At 33.3% G+C, this 17,768-nt stretch overlaps 1 protein-coding gene across 2 annotated transcripts; it reads left to right on the top strand.

Annotated features, from left to right (window-relative positions):
- Position 1: 1 nt before the first annotated feature.
- On the top strand, positions 2-16,642 carry LOC110022519 (thylakoid ADP,ATP carrier protein, chloroplastic-like; the record flags this gene model as incomplete). 2 transcript variants are annotated; one of them, XM_020721501.1, is given in 10 exon segments in its annotated part: positions 2-170; positions 298-354; positions 5,511-5,573; positions 5,665-5,721; positions 5,832-5,915; positions 6,024-6,092; positions 6,154-6,266; positions 6,365-6,534; positions 7,837-7,915; positions 16,532-16,642. In XM_020721501.1, coding segments are annotated over 10 exon segments (940 nt in total), but the record flags the coding sequence as incomplete, so codon positions are not given.
- Positions 16,643-17,768: the final 1,126 nt, after the last annotated feature.

The following is a 17,768-nucleotide window of genomic DNA, read 5'->3' as shown; positions in this document are numbered from 1 at the left end:
GTAACGGAGAGAAGGTTGCCCTGGTGTCGCCGGAACAGCTTCTGAGGCATCCCCTTGCACTGCTAGCTTTGGTGCCCAACGGCGTAGCCCTCTTCACCGCCGGTGCCCTTGCAGGAGCCGCTGCTAAAAGCCTGACCGCCCCTCTCGACCGCATCAAGCTTCTCATGCAGGCTATAGTCTTTCCATTCCCTTTTAATCAATCAAGCTTTTTTAATACTCGAATTGGCGCCCTGTTTGTCTTATCATTTGCAGCCATACCTTATGGTTTTAATTAATTTTTTATTTTATTTTTGTTAGACTCACGCGTTACGCGTAGGAGAAGAAAGTGGGAGGAAGGAGATTACTTTTCTTGAGGTACTTAACTAATTTATGACATTTAATTGATTGATTTTATAAGAAAATTCATGATTTAGTGGTAGGGTGTTGGATGCTAGGAATTTGAATGAAAGGAAATGAAAAATTTTGAAAATCTTAAATTAGTGGTTTTATAATCATAACGAAGTCATAAATTGTTGGGATTTCATTTCTTAGTTTGAAAGCAATTCATTAATTTGCGGGCTAGGATTTTGTGATTCTTCCTTACCATGGTTTGGCTTAGTGTATTTATGCATCAATGCTGTTAAGACATCGTGCCAACTTTATTAGATGTTAGCATGTTCACAATTTTGCTTCAATGTTGTTGCATTCAAAGATGTAAGTATTTTCAAAATTATAATTTTTTGATTTAGGGCACTCCAGTTTGCCTACAGTGGGATTGCCCCTTTACGTTTGCCTTATAAAACAATTTTATTCTTTATAAGGCTTGTATGATAAAGAACTCAAACCGTTCTCTTAGAAAAATGATGTTGAAGTATTCTTTCAAGTATGTGAAGCCAAAAAGAAAAAGAAATACCAATTAAACATACCTTCTAGAGGAAGATTTTTTTTAGCACCTTCATAAATATATGCAATGGTAAATTGGATGTTGTAGATGAAGGAGAAAGGGAGACAGATGCAAGATGAGAATTAGTAGAGTTGAGAAGCGGCAAGGAAGACCCGATGCTAGGCGTTGCTTGATGAAGAGGACATGCGGTGAGGGAGATGGACTCTGGAGTAGAATCACATGTTGGAGAAGAATAAAGCATTAGTCAATGTAGAGAAAAGCAGAGTATGGGACTTGAGGCTTTTAATTGTCTTAATAGAAGATGCTGTGGCATTTAGTTGTTGTCCAATTTTAGATGATGACTTGATGTCACCAAATTTGGATTTAAATTTTTTCTTTTTAAATTATTTCCTGAAGATGTTAGCAAAACAGATAACTGACATGCTCTAATAACACTGCATAACATTACAATGTTAACAAAAATAAATAGCCCTTGTGGGTTCAAATTTCCTTCCAAAAAATGTTAATACAATTTTTTAGGCAGTGACATCACGCCTTGTGAGTTTATAGAACTGAAAAGGTAAGTTGTAATAAGTCTATATCATACAGGAGAGGGACCAAAGGCAAAATGTTATTTTTTAGGGAGCCAAGATTGTTTATAAGCTGAGGCATCCTAGAACACATTGAGAAAAGGACTTAAGGAATCTGATTTAAAGAGTGCTTTTGCAGAGTATCGGAATTATAATTGCATTGCATAATTATGCAACATTGCTAGAGATTGAAAAGATATTAGCCTTGTGTTATTTCCAAGTAAAGATTTAGCTTGATGATGAGTATTAGCAAGCATTTCTCTATCCAGATGAAACATTCACTTGTGCTAGAACTAAAAGGACCTATAGAATATTTGCTTTGTCAATGCAATGGGCACCTATTATATGAGTATGACTTGAACTATTTTGGCTAGCATAGTTCTTAACATACATGAAGGCAGTTATATTTTATAATAAGAATATTCTACCAAACATGATGTTCTAATTTCATATTAAGAGCTGAAGAAAGAAATTTCTTTGTGTGGTATTTAGCCTTTTGGGTTTTCTTGACATCATACTTTTTTGTTTGAATTTCAGATACAAGCTATTATATCATGATTGATTTTTTAGGATCTTGGAATATCAATGGTTGTTTTTGTCTTTTGATATGTTATCATGTAAAATTATATATAATTTTTATTGTGCATGTTGAATTTGGACGTAGTTCCACTTTATGCTGATCGTAACATTGGGTTAGTCATTCTTTCCTCTTGTTTGTAAGATAGCTCTTGTAACGCCTGATTTTAGTTACCCGGGAGAATAAACTAAGGATCGAAGCAGAGGAAACAAAGTGTTGGGAAGCCAAAGAGGGGGGGGGGGTTGGAATGAAGGGTTCAGAAGCTTAGGAGAAGCTTAGGAGTCGAGTTCGCCCTATAAAAACGTCGCGACGTTGGTGAGAGTTACCAAGCGATTGGAGATTGGCGAGTATGAGAAGCGAGCACAAGCTAGGTCAAAAAAAGACGCAGTGTCGCCTACGGTAGTTTGGCAGTAGCAAGGGTGACGCAGCTGAGGAAGGAGGTGTTGACGTCGAGAGCTCCTGCCGGAGGGAACGTCGTTGAAGGAGGAACGAGGTGTCAATGTCCAAAGACTCGTGCAAGAGGAAGAAGGAAGCCAACGAAGCCCTAAGCAATCTTTGCAGGGGATCATGGGAAGAGGTGGCAGATTAAGTTTGAGCACTCAATGCAAGAGGAAGAGGGGATATTGTAAGCTACTGGGTGACTCGAAATTGAAGTTGTAGTGCACGAAAAGTAGGGAGTCGAAGAAGGAACTCTTGGGTGAGGACAGCTTCGTATGGATTCCGCGTGACATGCTTCTTCTTGTGTGGTTAGAGCTGGATCGAAAGGGCTCGATCGAATGTAAGGTTATAAAGGTGAGTTTTCATAACTTTAATTAAACTGTTTAATATAAATGTTATACATATATTTTGAATAATATGTATATATATACAATTATGTTACATAAAATAAAATAATAAAATTTAATACTTAAATAATGAAAAATTATTAATTTATTAAAATCCTAAATTAATTAAATTTTATACCATGTTAGGTTTTCAATTTTAAAAGAGTTGACGTCAAGATAAATTAATCAACATCGATGTGAGTATTCATGTTCTTATTAATATAGTAATATTTTGTTTCTTCTAGATCAAATGTATTTATTAGTAGTATCATTAGTTATATTGAAATTACTGCAAACTTTAGATTTTGAATTCTAATGAATTTTTGTTCATATTGTATGAATGATATGTGTGCACAATATTATTTAAATTATTATTATTTAAATTATCATTTGAATATTTATAATTATATTATCTAATATTCTAATGGAAATGAAATATACTTTTAGTAAATAATGATTTTAATAGTGCTTATATGTACATGTTTGGCTATGACAAAGAATGATACCAGTGGGGGAATGCTAAGGTACCCGTGAACGTATATGAAAAAAGATATTGATATTAAAGTACTTTAAGTGATACAATTTTTAGACATTGATCCTATGACGGTTGTACAGATATATAATAATGTTGATATGTTATTGATATAGTGAGATTTTTTGAATAACATCAATTATTTGTATTGATTTAATAAAAATTTAACTGACATGCATATTACTTTTTTTTTCTTGTATTACTGTAATTTAAAAGTATAAGTATTTACTGACTTTGGTTAGTTCATCGTTGTTTTAAATTAACTTTCCAAGTTAACTAAGTAATTTAAAGATGAGTGATAGAGAAGATAATGTTTATAGAAGACGCGGACAACCCGTAACAAGGTAAATTTAAATATACTGATTTAATTTAATTTTATTAGTGGCTCTTTTATTTGTCAAATAGTAACTGAACATAGGTACCCGTGCACGTATTTGAAAAAAAGATATTGATAGTACTTTAAGTGGTGCAATTTTTAGACATTGATCTTATGACGGTTGTACATATATATAATAATATTGATATGCTATTGATATAGTAAAATTTTTTGAATAAAATCAATTATTTATATTGATTTAATAAAAGTTTAACTGACATACATATTACTTTTCTTTTTTCTTGTATTACTGTAGTTTAAAAGTATAAGTATTTATTGACTTTGGTTAGTTTATCATTGTTTTAAATTAACTTTACAGGTTAACTAAGTGATTCAAAGATGAGTGATAGAGAGGATAATGTTTATAGAAGGCGCAGACAACCTGTAAGAAGTTAAATTTAAATATACTGATTTAATTTAATTTAATTAGTGGCTCTTTTATTTGTCAAATAGTAACTGAACATATAAAATTTAATTTTCACCATCCGACCGTCTGTTTCCGTCTTGGTTAATTCCAAGCACTGGGCTGGGTCGTGATAGCTCTTTTATACTTTACATCATTTTTTTTTTAATGAACCATCTACATCAAAAATTTAGGTTGGCTCAATGCTCAAGTAACTTTTTTTTGGGATTCTTGTTTTAAATGCACATGGAAAAGATGTATTATTCAAGTAGACTTTGGTATGAGAAGCATAGCCTTATCATGAATTATATTGCCGTTAAACTAAGCTTCAAGGCTGAGTTCATGAGATGACCATTAAACTAAGCTTTCGGATTGAAGTCATAATCTACAATCCATCTCCGGAGATAGTTTTGTATTAAGCATTTTTGGCATCTCGGACCATAGTTGTTCTTTGCCTGCCTAAAATTTCTCTGAAATTCTATGGTGCTTGGTGGAGCACTCAGTTCGTTTAAGAGCTGTTTGGTCGAATGTATTTACAATACAAAGTAGAAGGAATGCAAAGTGAAATAAATGTAATGTATTTTGAATTTATGATGGTTTGTTTGAATGTAAATCAAATGTGATGAATGATATGTTCTGTTTGTTTTGATGAATTTCAATGATATAGAAAACTGTGTGTGTGTTTGTGGGGACAACAATGATGGTGACGGTGGTGTGAGCAAGAGTTTGCTGACGTGTGGGTTGTCCAAGGTGAGGTTAGTGTTCGATGGAGGCATGTTTGGTGCCTTATGGAGGCATGGGCTGATGTGAGATCATGGAGGTGAGGATGGGGGCCATGGAGCTGAGGATAGAGCGTAGTTCGAACATAGCAACCAGGTCTTAGGTTTTTCAGATTTTGCTGAAGAGAGGATTTTGGGGCTTGGAGGAATTGCGAGCTCATATTCTAAATTCTCCTGGTTTGGGAAAATTAAATAGAAACAAAAAATGAGCTGAGGGAGCGTATTCTAATTTCTTAAAGATATTACTTTGTATTTATTCTTCTTGCAATCGAACACCTAAAGATTTAAAATTTTTATATTTCTGTCTTAAGCTCAATAAATTTAGAACAAATGGTCACCTAGCGCATGAATCATGAAGGGCTGCTGAGGATGGTTTATGATTGTTAGTGCAATAGGAAAATAATTGTACAAGCAACATTTTAATGCCAAAGATTTTTGATAGAATGTTATTGTAACGGAAATAAAGTATAGCACAAACAATAGTTTGATGCCAGAGCTCGTGTTTTTATCATATATGCAACCATATGATGTCATCATGTGCATCTTCAGCCTCTGAACTATTTGCAGGCTTTTAAACTTATTGGGAAGGAGGAAGGCGTCAAGGGATATTGGAAAGGGAATCTCCCACAGGTTCCTAATGTTTTTTCATTCAACGTTCTTTGAAGATTAGTTCTTCTAAATTTTTCGTCATAAATGTCAGAATTTTATTTAATTTTGGCAGATTATGCGCATAATTCCATATAGTGCAGTGCAGCTTTTTTCATATGAAGTTTATAAGGTTAAAATTCTTTATTTTATATATTTATGGTTCCCTTTTTCCCTTTTTACGTCTATGCTTTTTTTTTTCCAACATATTTTGAATCTTGTTATTTGGTTTTTCATTTGTAGAAAGTTTTCAGCGACAAGGATGGAGAGCTCTCTGTTGTTGGTAGACTTTTTGCCGGTGCTTGTGCTGGGATGACCTCAACCTTTGTGAGTTTTCTGATGCCCGTCAAATACTTGATGTATAATATGCCTGTTGCATAAGATGCATTATTTATGCATTCATTGTACATTATCTTAAATTTGTTATTTTCTTAGTTAACCTATCCTCTTGATGTGCTACGTCTAAGATTAGCAGTTGAAACTGGATCCCAAACTATGTCTCAGGTAAATTTGTTCTTCTGTTTACTTGTTTAGAATTTGTAGTCATGCGGCTTCTTGTTTACAGATTGCCCTAAGCATGTTAAGAGAAGAAGGTTTTTCTTCATTTTATGGTGGTCTTGGCCCATCCCTCATTGGAATAGCACCTTATATTGCTGTAAACTTCTGCATATTTGACTTGTGAGACTGTTTTTCTTCTGTTTCCACGGAAAATTTCATTGAGATTGCACAATGTCAGGCTAATTACCAAGCATTTTTTTGTCTATGTTTTTTGATAGAATGAAGAAATCTCTTCCAGAGAAGGATAGGAAGAGGCCAGAGTCATCTCTGATAACTGCAATGGTGTCTGCCTCAGTGGCCACATTTATGTGTTATCCCCTTGATACTGTGAGAAGGCAGATGCAAATGAAAGGCTCACCTTACAATACCATTTTTGACGCTTTTCCTGGTAAGATATGGTTTTTCTAGTTGATTTGTATCATAATATAAATCAAATTGTGAAGCATCACTGTTTAATTTCTTTAGAAATATCAATTCATTGTAAGTTGCACAAGGTTTCAAAAATGTCTCTTTAGTTTATTATCTATGCCCATTTTAGGAATAAATAGGATGATTGATAGTTTTTATTAGAATGGGAATAAATTAAATTAGGGGCATTTACATACATAACACTCAAATCTCAAGTATCACATAAAAAATACCTCTATTATAAACTTTTTAAAAGAGAAATATGCTTTTTCATGCATAGGTTATGAGTGTTATAAATATAAATATCAACTTTAGGTGTTAGATATGAAAATACCTAAGACATGTGTATCACTTTCCCATTAAATAATGGCTAGGATAAGGGCCATTGGAGGAAGCTTCCTGAAGGCCATCTTCGAATTGTAATTTCCTGCAACCCGTTTTAATTGCTTAGTCTCCTTTACAATTTTTTTTTACTGTGAAAGTGCTTAATATGCTATAAGGGAAGCCTTTCATCAAACGAAAAATGAAGGACTTAAAATGTTACGTGCCCATGGCCGTTTTGTCACATTACGTGTGAGCCAGGTTCACCCAGGATTCTAGACTCCTGCAGCTTCTTTGTTTGCATGTGCACTCTCGTATGTAGCTTACTCTCTGGACTGAAAATGTTGTCCAGACTGCTTCTGTGGACTGTACACGTAAGGGAGTGTGAAGACGTTTTTTACTACCAAAAATGTAGATTATGCGTACAACTAAATTGAGAAATTGGTTCATCTTGCACATGAATGAAATGAGAACTACTATTTTTGCATATGTACTCTAGGAAGCTTTAAATTTTGATTTTCTTAGGAGATACACATATATTTCACACAATGTTTTATATATATATATATATATATATATATATATAGATATATAGCATCTAAAGTTTAATATTTTTGTATATGATACTTAAAATTTTTAACATCACATAAAAAATACCACTAATACTGATATATTTCAAAAGTTAAATACACCTTTCTAGGTATATTATTTGACGTGATTGTTATCATAACACTAAAATGTTTTTTGTGTGTCTATAAATATTTAAATGTTAAATTCTAGGTTTTAGATGTGTAAATTTATAAGAATTGGTAAGTATTACTCCCCTTTAATTTTTTTTGTATAGTCTTCAGGCTAGAACAAGTTTAAAGTATTATGTATCAAATTGACAGTGTAATTTTTGCTATATCTTTAAGCTGGATTTTTATAACACGTACTACTTGGAACTACCTTGGTAATGCAGGTATTTTGGAACGTGATGGATTTGTTGGATTATATAGAGGATTTTTGCCTAACGCACTTAAAAGTCTTCCAAACAGCAGGTTCATTTCTTGTATACCCAGTTAGTATCAAGTTTTTACTCAGTAGTTCAATTTATGTTTTTATCCATTGGCTGCATAAAACTAAAATTTGTAAAACTTATTCCGTGTGCATTTTATAGAAAAATGATGTGTAGGAGCAGGACATAAAGTGGTGGAATTTATTTAATTGGTCGAAATTTGGCCCTATAAATGGAGTATTGCGAAGTTGAAAAACAAGGAATAAACTAACACATCCTAGTAAGAAAAAAGAAATATGAGATGTTACAGCGTATTTAATTGAATAAACTGATAAATTCAGTTGATAGAATTCCTTGGAATTAGCCTCCAAAGAGTCCCACACGAGCTGCCTGCCATTCTAGCCAAACCATAGCTAGCCATGTGGAGAAAATAGTTGGAATTGCCAATGGTTTTGTCGTGCGGGAAAAATTCATCTGCTATCCTTAATTTTTTACTTTTTGTTTTTTAAAGTCATGCATACACCTAAATATGCTAGGTGCTTTGATACAAGATCTCATTAACTGGATATAAAGTATCAAACCACTGGGCTAAATGGCTTGCACAATATGAAAAAAAATTAACTAGCATACTGACCTCAACTGTGACGACTTAGGGGATAGAAATTGCTGACATCAATCTGCCATTTAGGTGCTATATCTCTATATATAGAAAACTCGAAGTGCGGTACAACGGAAATAGCAATTATCCTTTGTTTTTTTAGTGATGAAAAAAAAAAAATCAATGTTTCTCTTCAAGCTAATTTGTAGAAATCATTCAAGTTATAAGATTTCTCCGTACATAAATATAGTACCTCAATGTGCATCCTCTATCAACTATAGAGCCTATTAATCAGCATCATTATGCACTCTTTTTTTTTTAGTTTCATTATTTTTTAAATAACCCCCTTCTTGGGTTCTCTTTTGAGTACTTAAGTATCCTTATGGCAATACTTATACTCTGCTTATTTTTTATGCATGGATTGACTTACAACGACAACACAATTAATCTTAGGTTTGGTATGAGATAAATAGATAAAATTTTCAACCAATTTTTGATATCCTCCCATATAAATTTGACTACTAGTGATAAAGTTGCTTAATTTTATTTTAGGATCAGTTGGAGTATCAACATGTTTGCTTCGAGTCAAGTCTATTTCTCTTAAGAGATCAAGAATATTTGATTTTCTTAGATATAGGAGTCTATATTTGTTTCTCACAAATTTTATTCCGAGAAAGTATTTGAGAGGGCCAAGATTTTGTCTACTCTAAAACTTCTGAATTGACCTTTTCTTCAAGGTTCATATTCTCAAATTATGTTCACCTATTATAAAATATCATCAATTTACAGTGGTAGACTTATCATCTATATATTTGTGGAACAATGTGTAATCAGGATGGGCCTATTTAAATAATCTCGTGAATACACAACTTTAGTGGATACTGGCTCTTGGTGATTGTTTGTTGCCTAACTGATTTTTTTTCAACTTGCATATTTGACTTATCTTTTTAAAGTCAGTAGTCCGTGGACCAATTTTCATGTAGACTTTTTAATTGAAATCATGAACATTTTTTGACATCTAGTTGGTGAATAGATCAATTAAGATTGGTTGCCATTAAGAGGACCCAAATTATGTTAAGTTTAACAACAAGAAAGTAAATTTTTCGGCGGTCAATGCATTTAGTTTGGGTAAATTTTTTTGCGACCAACCTATTTTGTATATTTTAATCAATTAATTTAATTAATCTTTGTTAGTATAGACCCATTTTACACCTAGCAGAAATTACACTATTAGTTTTTTTAATGATTTCCGTGTTTCATTTCTTATACTCATTTCATCTTCTACAACCTCTTATATTTTGTTTTTTTTTCTTTTGTAGTTTTTAGGAAGTTCTTTTTTACTAAGTTGAAAATTAGAGTATCATTGAGGAGAATAAATGTTTTGCTATACGGTATTGAGCATAGACAAACGTTTTCCTTATATAATGGTTAATTCTTCAATAATATCACATAGGAGAAGAGTTTGCGAGTCCCGGGAGTCTTGGTAAGATCCATTACAAGCTTCAAGATGTAGTTTTATTTCAATTATTTATGATTCTTTTTTGGATAATTACGTGCAGAGCACCCAAAACATTGATATTTACAAATTAAGCATCTAGGTGATTTTTTGAACTATCGAACCGATGCATTTATGCATGTCACGATCAAACTATTGAGACTTTGATAAAAATGAAAAATACGTATTGAGGTTTTATCATGAATTTTGATATTTGAGTGAGAATTTGTAAAATGGATGAAAGAGGGTGCTTGATTGTAAATATTATTGTTTTGGGTGATCTGTGTGTAATTGCCCCATGCTTTTTTTGAGAGTAAAAAGAGAATTTTTTGAAATATTTATGGACTAAGTGTTTTGTATGTTGGTGGGAGAGACTCTGGGAATAGAAGTTTTGGTAATTCTAATATTGTTTGGTCTTGGAAAATTAATGTATTTAGTGGTATTTGAGGGGTAGAGAATTTAAGAGGAACAAATATTAAAATTATCTTTTTCTACTTGAAGGAATTTTTTTGGAAGATGAGTTTATATTTTAAAAAAAAAACTGACACCAATAGACAATAACTTTTTTTTTTTTAGAAAATAACATTTATATCGTTTTTTATCTGCAGTGTAATTGGTATATATATAGGTTTTCAGATCAAGTTTATGCCTATTAAGTTCATATTGTGAATAAAGGCGATGCACTATAAACCCTTTTTGGAGTTATGGGTAGATTTGAAATATTATGAGTATTTGATAAGTATTTGAAAAAAAATTCAATAGATGTTTTGAATTAAAACAGGTAGTTACCAAGATATGCAGATGCCCCAAAATAATTTTGGGGCATTAATGGTGAATGTAATGAATTTTGCCATCTCTATCCTCTTAGAATGTGGTTGGGTTATTATTTTTCTTGAATGAATTGAGACAAGATATTTGATGAATAATCTTTTATGGTTTCGATTATTTATTGTGATGTGTTTGAAAACAAATATAGCAAACAAAAGTATGATCATCTAGAAAAAGTAACGAACCAGCATTTGAAATAAATATTTTGAGATCCAGATGTGTCCCAAATATCACTATGCATGGGTAAGAAAGGTTTGGTCTGTCTTGCATGACTTAAAAATAGATCTTTGGTGTTTGACAAGTTAATAGATTTCATATTGAAACACATTTGTATTTTCAAACAAAGAAGAAACAAGTTTTTAATGTACAAAAAATTCTATAATGTCACAATATAATTTGCTTTTTCTTGGGACGTTGAACGATTATCTGTTGATAGGGTATGTTTTATGCTTTTTGGATTTTCCATCGAAGTCATATTGTCCTCCAACCTTGCTAGCATATAATCTGTTTCCCTGATGCTTGGTCACAAGATTTAGATGAGAAACTGTCCTTTTGTTCTTCTCAATATTTTTCTTGCTGATTAGAGTTTGTAAGATAGATTTATGTAACACATAGTTTGGACATGGCAGGGTTAATTCTAATGTTTCTCATTCTAATAATACCTTAAAGATCGATCAACTATATTGACTATAAGAATAGGTGAATATAGCTTGCCAGTTGAACCTCTAGATTCAATATTCTGGGATTCTTGATCTCTATTACCATACATAATAGCTAGAGGAAAGTTACCTTTTTGGGCTAGAAGAGGAGCTAGAGCTTTTTCTAGGAGTGACTAAATTGTAGAGAAGATTCAAATCCTCTTTGTTCAGAGAAGTATTGTTAGGACAATGTCACCCAGATGGTTATTGGTTTTCATGGTTAGCCTCTTGCTTTATGTTTGATAAGCATGAACATCGTTGTGTTCATTTTCTAGATGAGAGAGATTAGCTTACCATATAGTTTCTTGCAATTTCCTTATAGTTGGTCTTGTCACAAACTTCGCTTGAAATATTACCTATTTTTCCCCTCCATGTCATTTCCTAATTTTTCTTTGATTAAGGTTCTTGGTATCTAAAATAATTGTCCTTTCTCAAATTTCTTCTCCTCGAACATCAGTGAATACTTCAGGTCTGTTTGGGGCAGCTGTTGATTATTTATAATCTGTTGATAAGTCTGATAATCTGATAATCTGCAGATTATCATAATAAGTTGGTTTGCTGTTTGGGGCAGCTTATTCAGAACAACATACTAGCAGCTATTGTTGAATAAATGATCATTCTGCCCTTGTTTGGTTAAGCTGTTTGCAACAAAACTGTATGAACACAAAAATAGATAAAACAGAACGCGTAAATCATTACAGATCAGTTCATTTAGGTGGAATATTTTTGTTTTCTTTCAGATCATTATATTTTCATGTCATAGTGCCAAGATAAAATGCACAATCCATCTCAAAGTTTAATATAGGATACAAAAATCTTTTAGGTATCAAAAATAGAAGGGGTCAAGGATGAGGTGTATCTACATTTTTAATCTTAATTTTACTAAAAACATCTTTTAATGAATATATTGTAAAAATTATTAAAATTTATAATAAATTTATTTTAAATAAATTTTATAATTTCTAATCGAATGTTTTGCGCTAATAATTAAAAAAAAGGACAATAACCTGCACCGATAGTGAAAGAGGCTACAAAGACGAAAGAAAAAAGGGCTAAAAAATTCCTCTTTTTTCATCCATACTATCTAACTGATTCTCTCCCCTCGCTCACCTAATTACTCCGCCGTCTTCTCCTTCCCTTCGCGCATTCTCAATTTTTTCTCTTCGGCCACCCCTCCGGAGATCAGCAACGTCAGCATACTCTGGCTGGAAGCACCATCTTCTTCTCGCAAGCAGAGGTAGGCTTCAGCTTCCGCCGCGGCTAGGCGGGTTAGGCTGCTTGGTTGCTGAAGCATCTTCTTTGGTGGTGTCAATGGAAACTTCGGCGGACAACGTAGCGGGGGCGGAAGATGGAAGAGAGGATAGGGATCGCAAGGGAGATCAGGGGTATTTATGGCAACATACAAGCTGAACGCGGGACACAGGTCTTTACCCAGGTCGAAGACCCTTAAGGAATTCTTGGACGCGGACGCGGACGCAGTGCGGCATGGATAAGCTGACCGAATGCTTCTTCCAAACACTGCGGCGGCGTTTTGAAAACACCGCCGCACCCAAATAAGCTACCCCAAACGGACCCTTCGGCTTAAGTTAGTAAATGAATCCCTAGGACTCTTCCACGAACTTACTCTAGATTTTTTGTCAAGGCCTTCAAGAAAATTGCAGGTTATTGTTTGTTTTTTCCCAAGTTTGATGTATTTACCCGCACACTCCTCACACTAATCATTTAGCACTATTATGTTTAGTTCTTACTATATTATTGTATGGTGGAGTATTCAGTTGCACATATGCTTCTTTTTTGAGATTATGAGCATGATCTCTCATTCACATAATTGAGAAAATTTTCATGATTTGGATATGCCATATTGAATTTTTCAAAAATTGCTCGAGCAGCGTGTTAGACCAAATATAGGGATTTAATAGGTTTTTCCTTAGAATTGGTTAAGGGTTGCCTCCTTTAGGTTGACATCTATCATTCATATACCCAACATTTTCTCATCCTCTCAATACCATTTGATTTGAGCATGACCATTGGAAGAATTTCTTCTATCAAAGTTTGTAGGATGTGATTTGAAATGTTGAGTGCTCCATGGAGACTCCCACATTGATGGGATAACATGTTAAGGTGGAAGAAGATCCCATCTTTTCTGCATCTTTGTTTGATCCTTTTAGGGCCTTCTATGGCCGTCGACTTTTGATTAGCTAGAAATAGGCTCTGATATAATTTTTGAAATGAGATGTAAAGTAGAAGAATAGAGTTCAAGTGTCGGAATGCTTGCTTTGACCAAAACATAGCCTTATAAATAGAGGGTTATAAAGGTTAAAAATCGGGACAAAGTTAATACATCCTTGTCAGAATGTAAATCTAAAATATTACAATAGATTTATTTGAAAGAAAGTACTCAGTACAATTGATATAATCCCTTGTAATTATTCCCTTAACAAACCCATGCCAACCGCCTTTCATTCCGTCCCAAATTGCATCATGCCATGTGGACGAAATATGTAAAATTTCCATCTGGGAAGATCCGCCAGATGTTTTTTCCATGGGAGGAAGATCCGCTGGTTGCTTTTAACTGTGCTAGTCTAGGTACAGGAAACCGCCGGCCCCAACCTGCCATTCATGTGCTAGATTAGAGAAAACTTCTAGTTCTGTAGAAGCTAATTAGTATTTATTCTCTTTTTTGGCATTGGGCGGCAGCTGGTATATATATCTCTATCTATCTATCTATCTATCTTGTTTTTTCCCAAGTTTGATGTATTTACCCGCACACTCCTCACACTAATCATTTAGCACTATTATGTTTAGTTCTTACTATATTATTGTATGGTGGAGTATTCAGTTGCACATATGCTTCTTTTTTGAGATTATGAGCATGATCTCTCATTCACATAATTGAGAAAATTTTCATGATTTGGATATGCCATATTGAATTTTTCAAAAATTGCTCGAGCAGCGTGTTAGACCAAATATAGGGATTTAATAGGTTTTTCCTTAGAATTGGTTAAGGGTTGCCTCCTTTAGGTTGACATCTATCATTCATATACCCAACATTTTCTCATCCTCTCAATACCATTTGATTTGAGCATGACCATTGGAAGAATTTCTTCTATCAAAGTTTGTAGGATGTGATTTGAAATGTTGAGTGCTCCATGGAGACTCCCACATTGATGGGATAACATGTTAAGGTGGAAGAAGATCCCATCTTTTCTGCATCTTTGTTTGATCCTTTTAGGGCCTTCTATGGCCGTCGACTTTTGATTAGCTAGAAATAGGCTCTGATATAATTTTTGAAATGAGATGTATATATATATATGTATGTATGTATGTATTTATGTATATAGTAGCTTATTTTTTTGATATTGTTGGCCACATTGCAGCTTGCTGTGTTCATTACTAGATATATAAAGGGGCGTGATATTTGGTTTCCTTTCTTTGTGCAGCATTAGGCTAACAACCTTTGATATCGTTAAAGGTCTCATTCGTGCCGGGCAGAAGGAGCTGGAAGAAATCAGGGAGGAAAACAATGAAAAAATAGTTAACTGAAATGTTGTAGTGATTTCTGATGCTTTATTCTTCCAATGTAGATCTTCTTGTTGAGCATGAAGCAGTTCTTCTATTAAATTAATTTCATGATATTGCATGAGAGACTGCACGGAATCTAATTAGCACAAGGACAAAAGGCAATTGTCTTGCTGCAATTTGCTTTCTTTCAGAAGGGACGCCAGTATGGATAGAGCTATTGGGGAGGCTTTAGGCTGATGGAAGCTTTATTTTCATCATTTTCCTTTCTTTATTCTTAAATTTAAGTTGAAGCCCATGCGTATTTTTTGCAAATAGTTTTCTTTCAGGAATAGTCTCTTTTCAAATTTATACAAGTTTTGAAATGTAGATTTTCAATTCGCCAGCTAAAATGGTGTTTCTTGAATATGATTATGTTTTTCACTAACACGATGTCATTAGAGTGCCAAATTTCTTACTTCAGAATGATTGTTTTTTTTTTCATTATTTTTTTCAATTCCTATTTATTTGTTCTGTTGGTCTTTCAGATGTGATGAATGTTTGCTTTGGAGGGTTTTTTTTGGTCGATCTTTGACATGTTGTGTACCTCGAGATTTTCTATCGGATCTCGTGGTGCTATCCTTTTGATTTAGGGTCTCATTTTATACTTGTTGTATAACCTATTGCATTTTCGATTGCGAGTTCGCATTTGTTGAATTCACCACTTACATGATGCATTTTTTGCATTTTCTTTGGCATGTTGAGCTTATTAAGTTGTGTCTTTGGGGTCTATTCCCTTGTTCCCTTAACTGCATTTTTATGCAGAGAGTGGTAAAGCCTATGCTGTAGGTCTAGCTTGTATATGTTAGCACATTGGTGGCAAGGCTTTAGCTAATCTATTAGTTAACTTGTGGTGATAATCGAAAAATGAACATTGCAGGCTAGTTTATCTAGTTTTATTACTAGAGCTTATAGAATTGTTTTAAGAATCGGTTTGGGTCAACATTCATCACTTGTTATGACGAGTGTTTGCTCATTCAGATGCTCGTGAAGATCCTACAGGAAAGCTCTTTGGCCCAATTATGACGAGTGTTTGCTCATTCAGATGCTCGTGATGGAGCTAGCTCGTGAAGATCCTACAGGAAAGCTCTTTGGCCCATTCAATGCATGACCATTTATTAGAAGTATGTGTAGGCAAACATCGTGTAGATATATGTTTTAAAACCATGGTTAGGGTATAATTATGATTTTAATATCCATAGGTATTGTTTGACGTGTTTGCTAGCCATCGAATTTTCTATGTTGTTTTGTGTGTTTATCAAGTTTTGCACTTGTGCACTATCATATTAGCGCAATCTTCTTGTAGTTAACTAAGTCCAACAGGGAGGGCATAATTATTAAGTCAACTTGATGCCCTTTCCGCACGCGCCATTTAGCTTTCCTCCCACAAAACTTGAACTCGTTATTTGTTGCATGCTTATATTAACCTTTGTTTTGTAGGTCAAATCTTTCTTTTTGATTTTTTTTTTATGTATTTGTTAGATTCCTTAAGAAGGTATGTATAAAAATAAGGTACGAGCATGAGTTTCAAGAAACAAGATGCACAAGAATCGTATGGTGAGGACCAAAAGCAAATGTTCATGTATCGATCCAGCGGCATCCATACTTTTTTATATATATTTATTTATTTGATTTATTTATTTTGTGCATTGTGTTGCAATTTTTGCCTTTAATTGCTAGTGATTTATGTGAGTATGATTACAACCAAGCTCTCTAGGATAAAATCTTTACCATAAAATTTTAACTAAAATATTTACGAGATTTTAAAATAAATAATTTTATTTTTTGCACTTTCTTTTTCTACATGCCTCTCGGACCAATTTTAAAATATCATAATTGCATGAATATATCTGTCAAGCATGTTAATAGAACCTCCGCATTCATATTGCATGTTTCAAAGAAAGTGTTATCACTTGCCTGACCTGACTCCCAAACACATATTTATATGCTTAGGAGTTTTTGCCTAACTAGTTTAGGTTGCTAAAGATAGTCTTGTCTCAAACAGGATCACGAGTCCTTTATGGGCTGATTCGACTTTGTAGCTTTCTTATTTTTACTCAATAGGCTTCCTCATCATAAATTGATTTAAATGTAAAAACTTGAAAAATTGGAAAAAAATATAAGGTGTATCATAGGAAGTCTAGGAAAACAATTTGTGATGCTAAAAGTTATATTTTTAGTGATCTTTATAATTGATTTGATATTAAAGAGGGTGAAAATCATATGTATAAACTAGCCAAACAAAGAGAAAATAAAGTAAATATTTAATTCAAGTAAAGTGTATTGAAAATGAAAATCAAAAAGTGATTTTCTTAGAAGAAGATATTCATAGGTGGATGAGCTATTTGATAAACTTCAATAATTTTTTTTAAAAATTTTGATCAACCTTAGTGATCTTAATAACATTAATAAAAATAAAATATTTTATTTTTATCATCACAGAAGTGTGCAAATTATGGTAGGATCTGATGATCTCCGAATTGAAGTGTGGAAATTTTTAGGAGATTTTGGAGTTTCTTGGCTTACTAAACTCTTTAACATTGTTTTAAGAACTAAAAGGGTGCATGAGTGGAAGATGAGTATTTTAGTCTCTATTTTTATGAATAAAGGGGATGCATAGGAGTGTGGCAATTATTTTTAAATTATGGAAGAGGATAATTGAGCATAGATCAAGGCATGATATAAAGATTTCTCATAATCAGTTTGGATTTTTGTCGGA

This window comes from Phalaenopsis equestris, unplaced genomic scaffold (genome assembly GCF_001263595.1).
Source record: "Phalaenopsis equestris unplaced genomic scaffold, ASM126359v1 Scaffold000194, whole genome shotgun sequence".
In the NCBI taxonomy this organism is placed as follows: Eukaryota; Viridiplantae; Streptophyta; class Magnoliopsida; order Asparagales; family Orchidaceae; genus Phalaenopsis; species Phalaenopsis equestris.
Note: the sequence above shows the minus strand (reverse complement) of the source record. Positions and strands in the feature narration are given on the sequence as shown.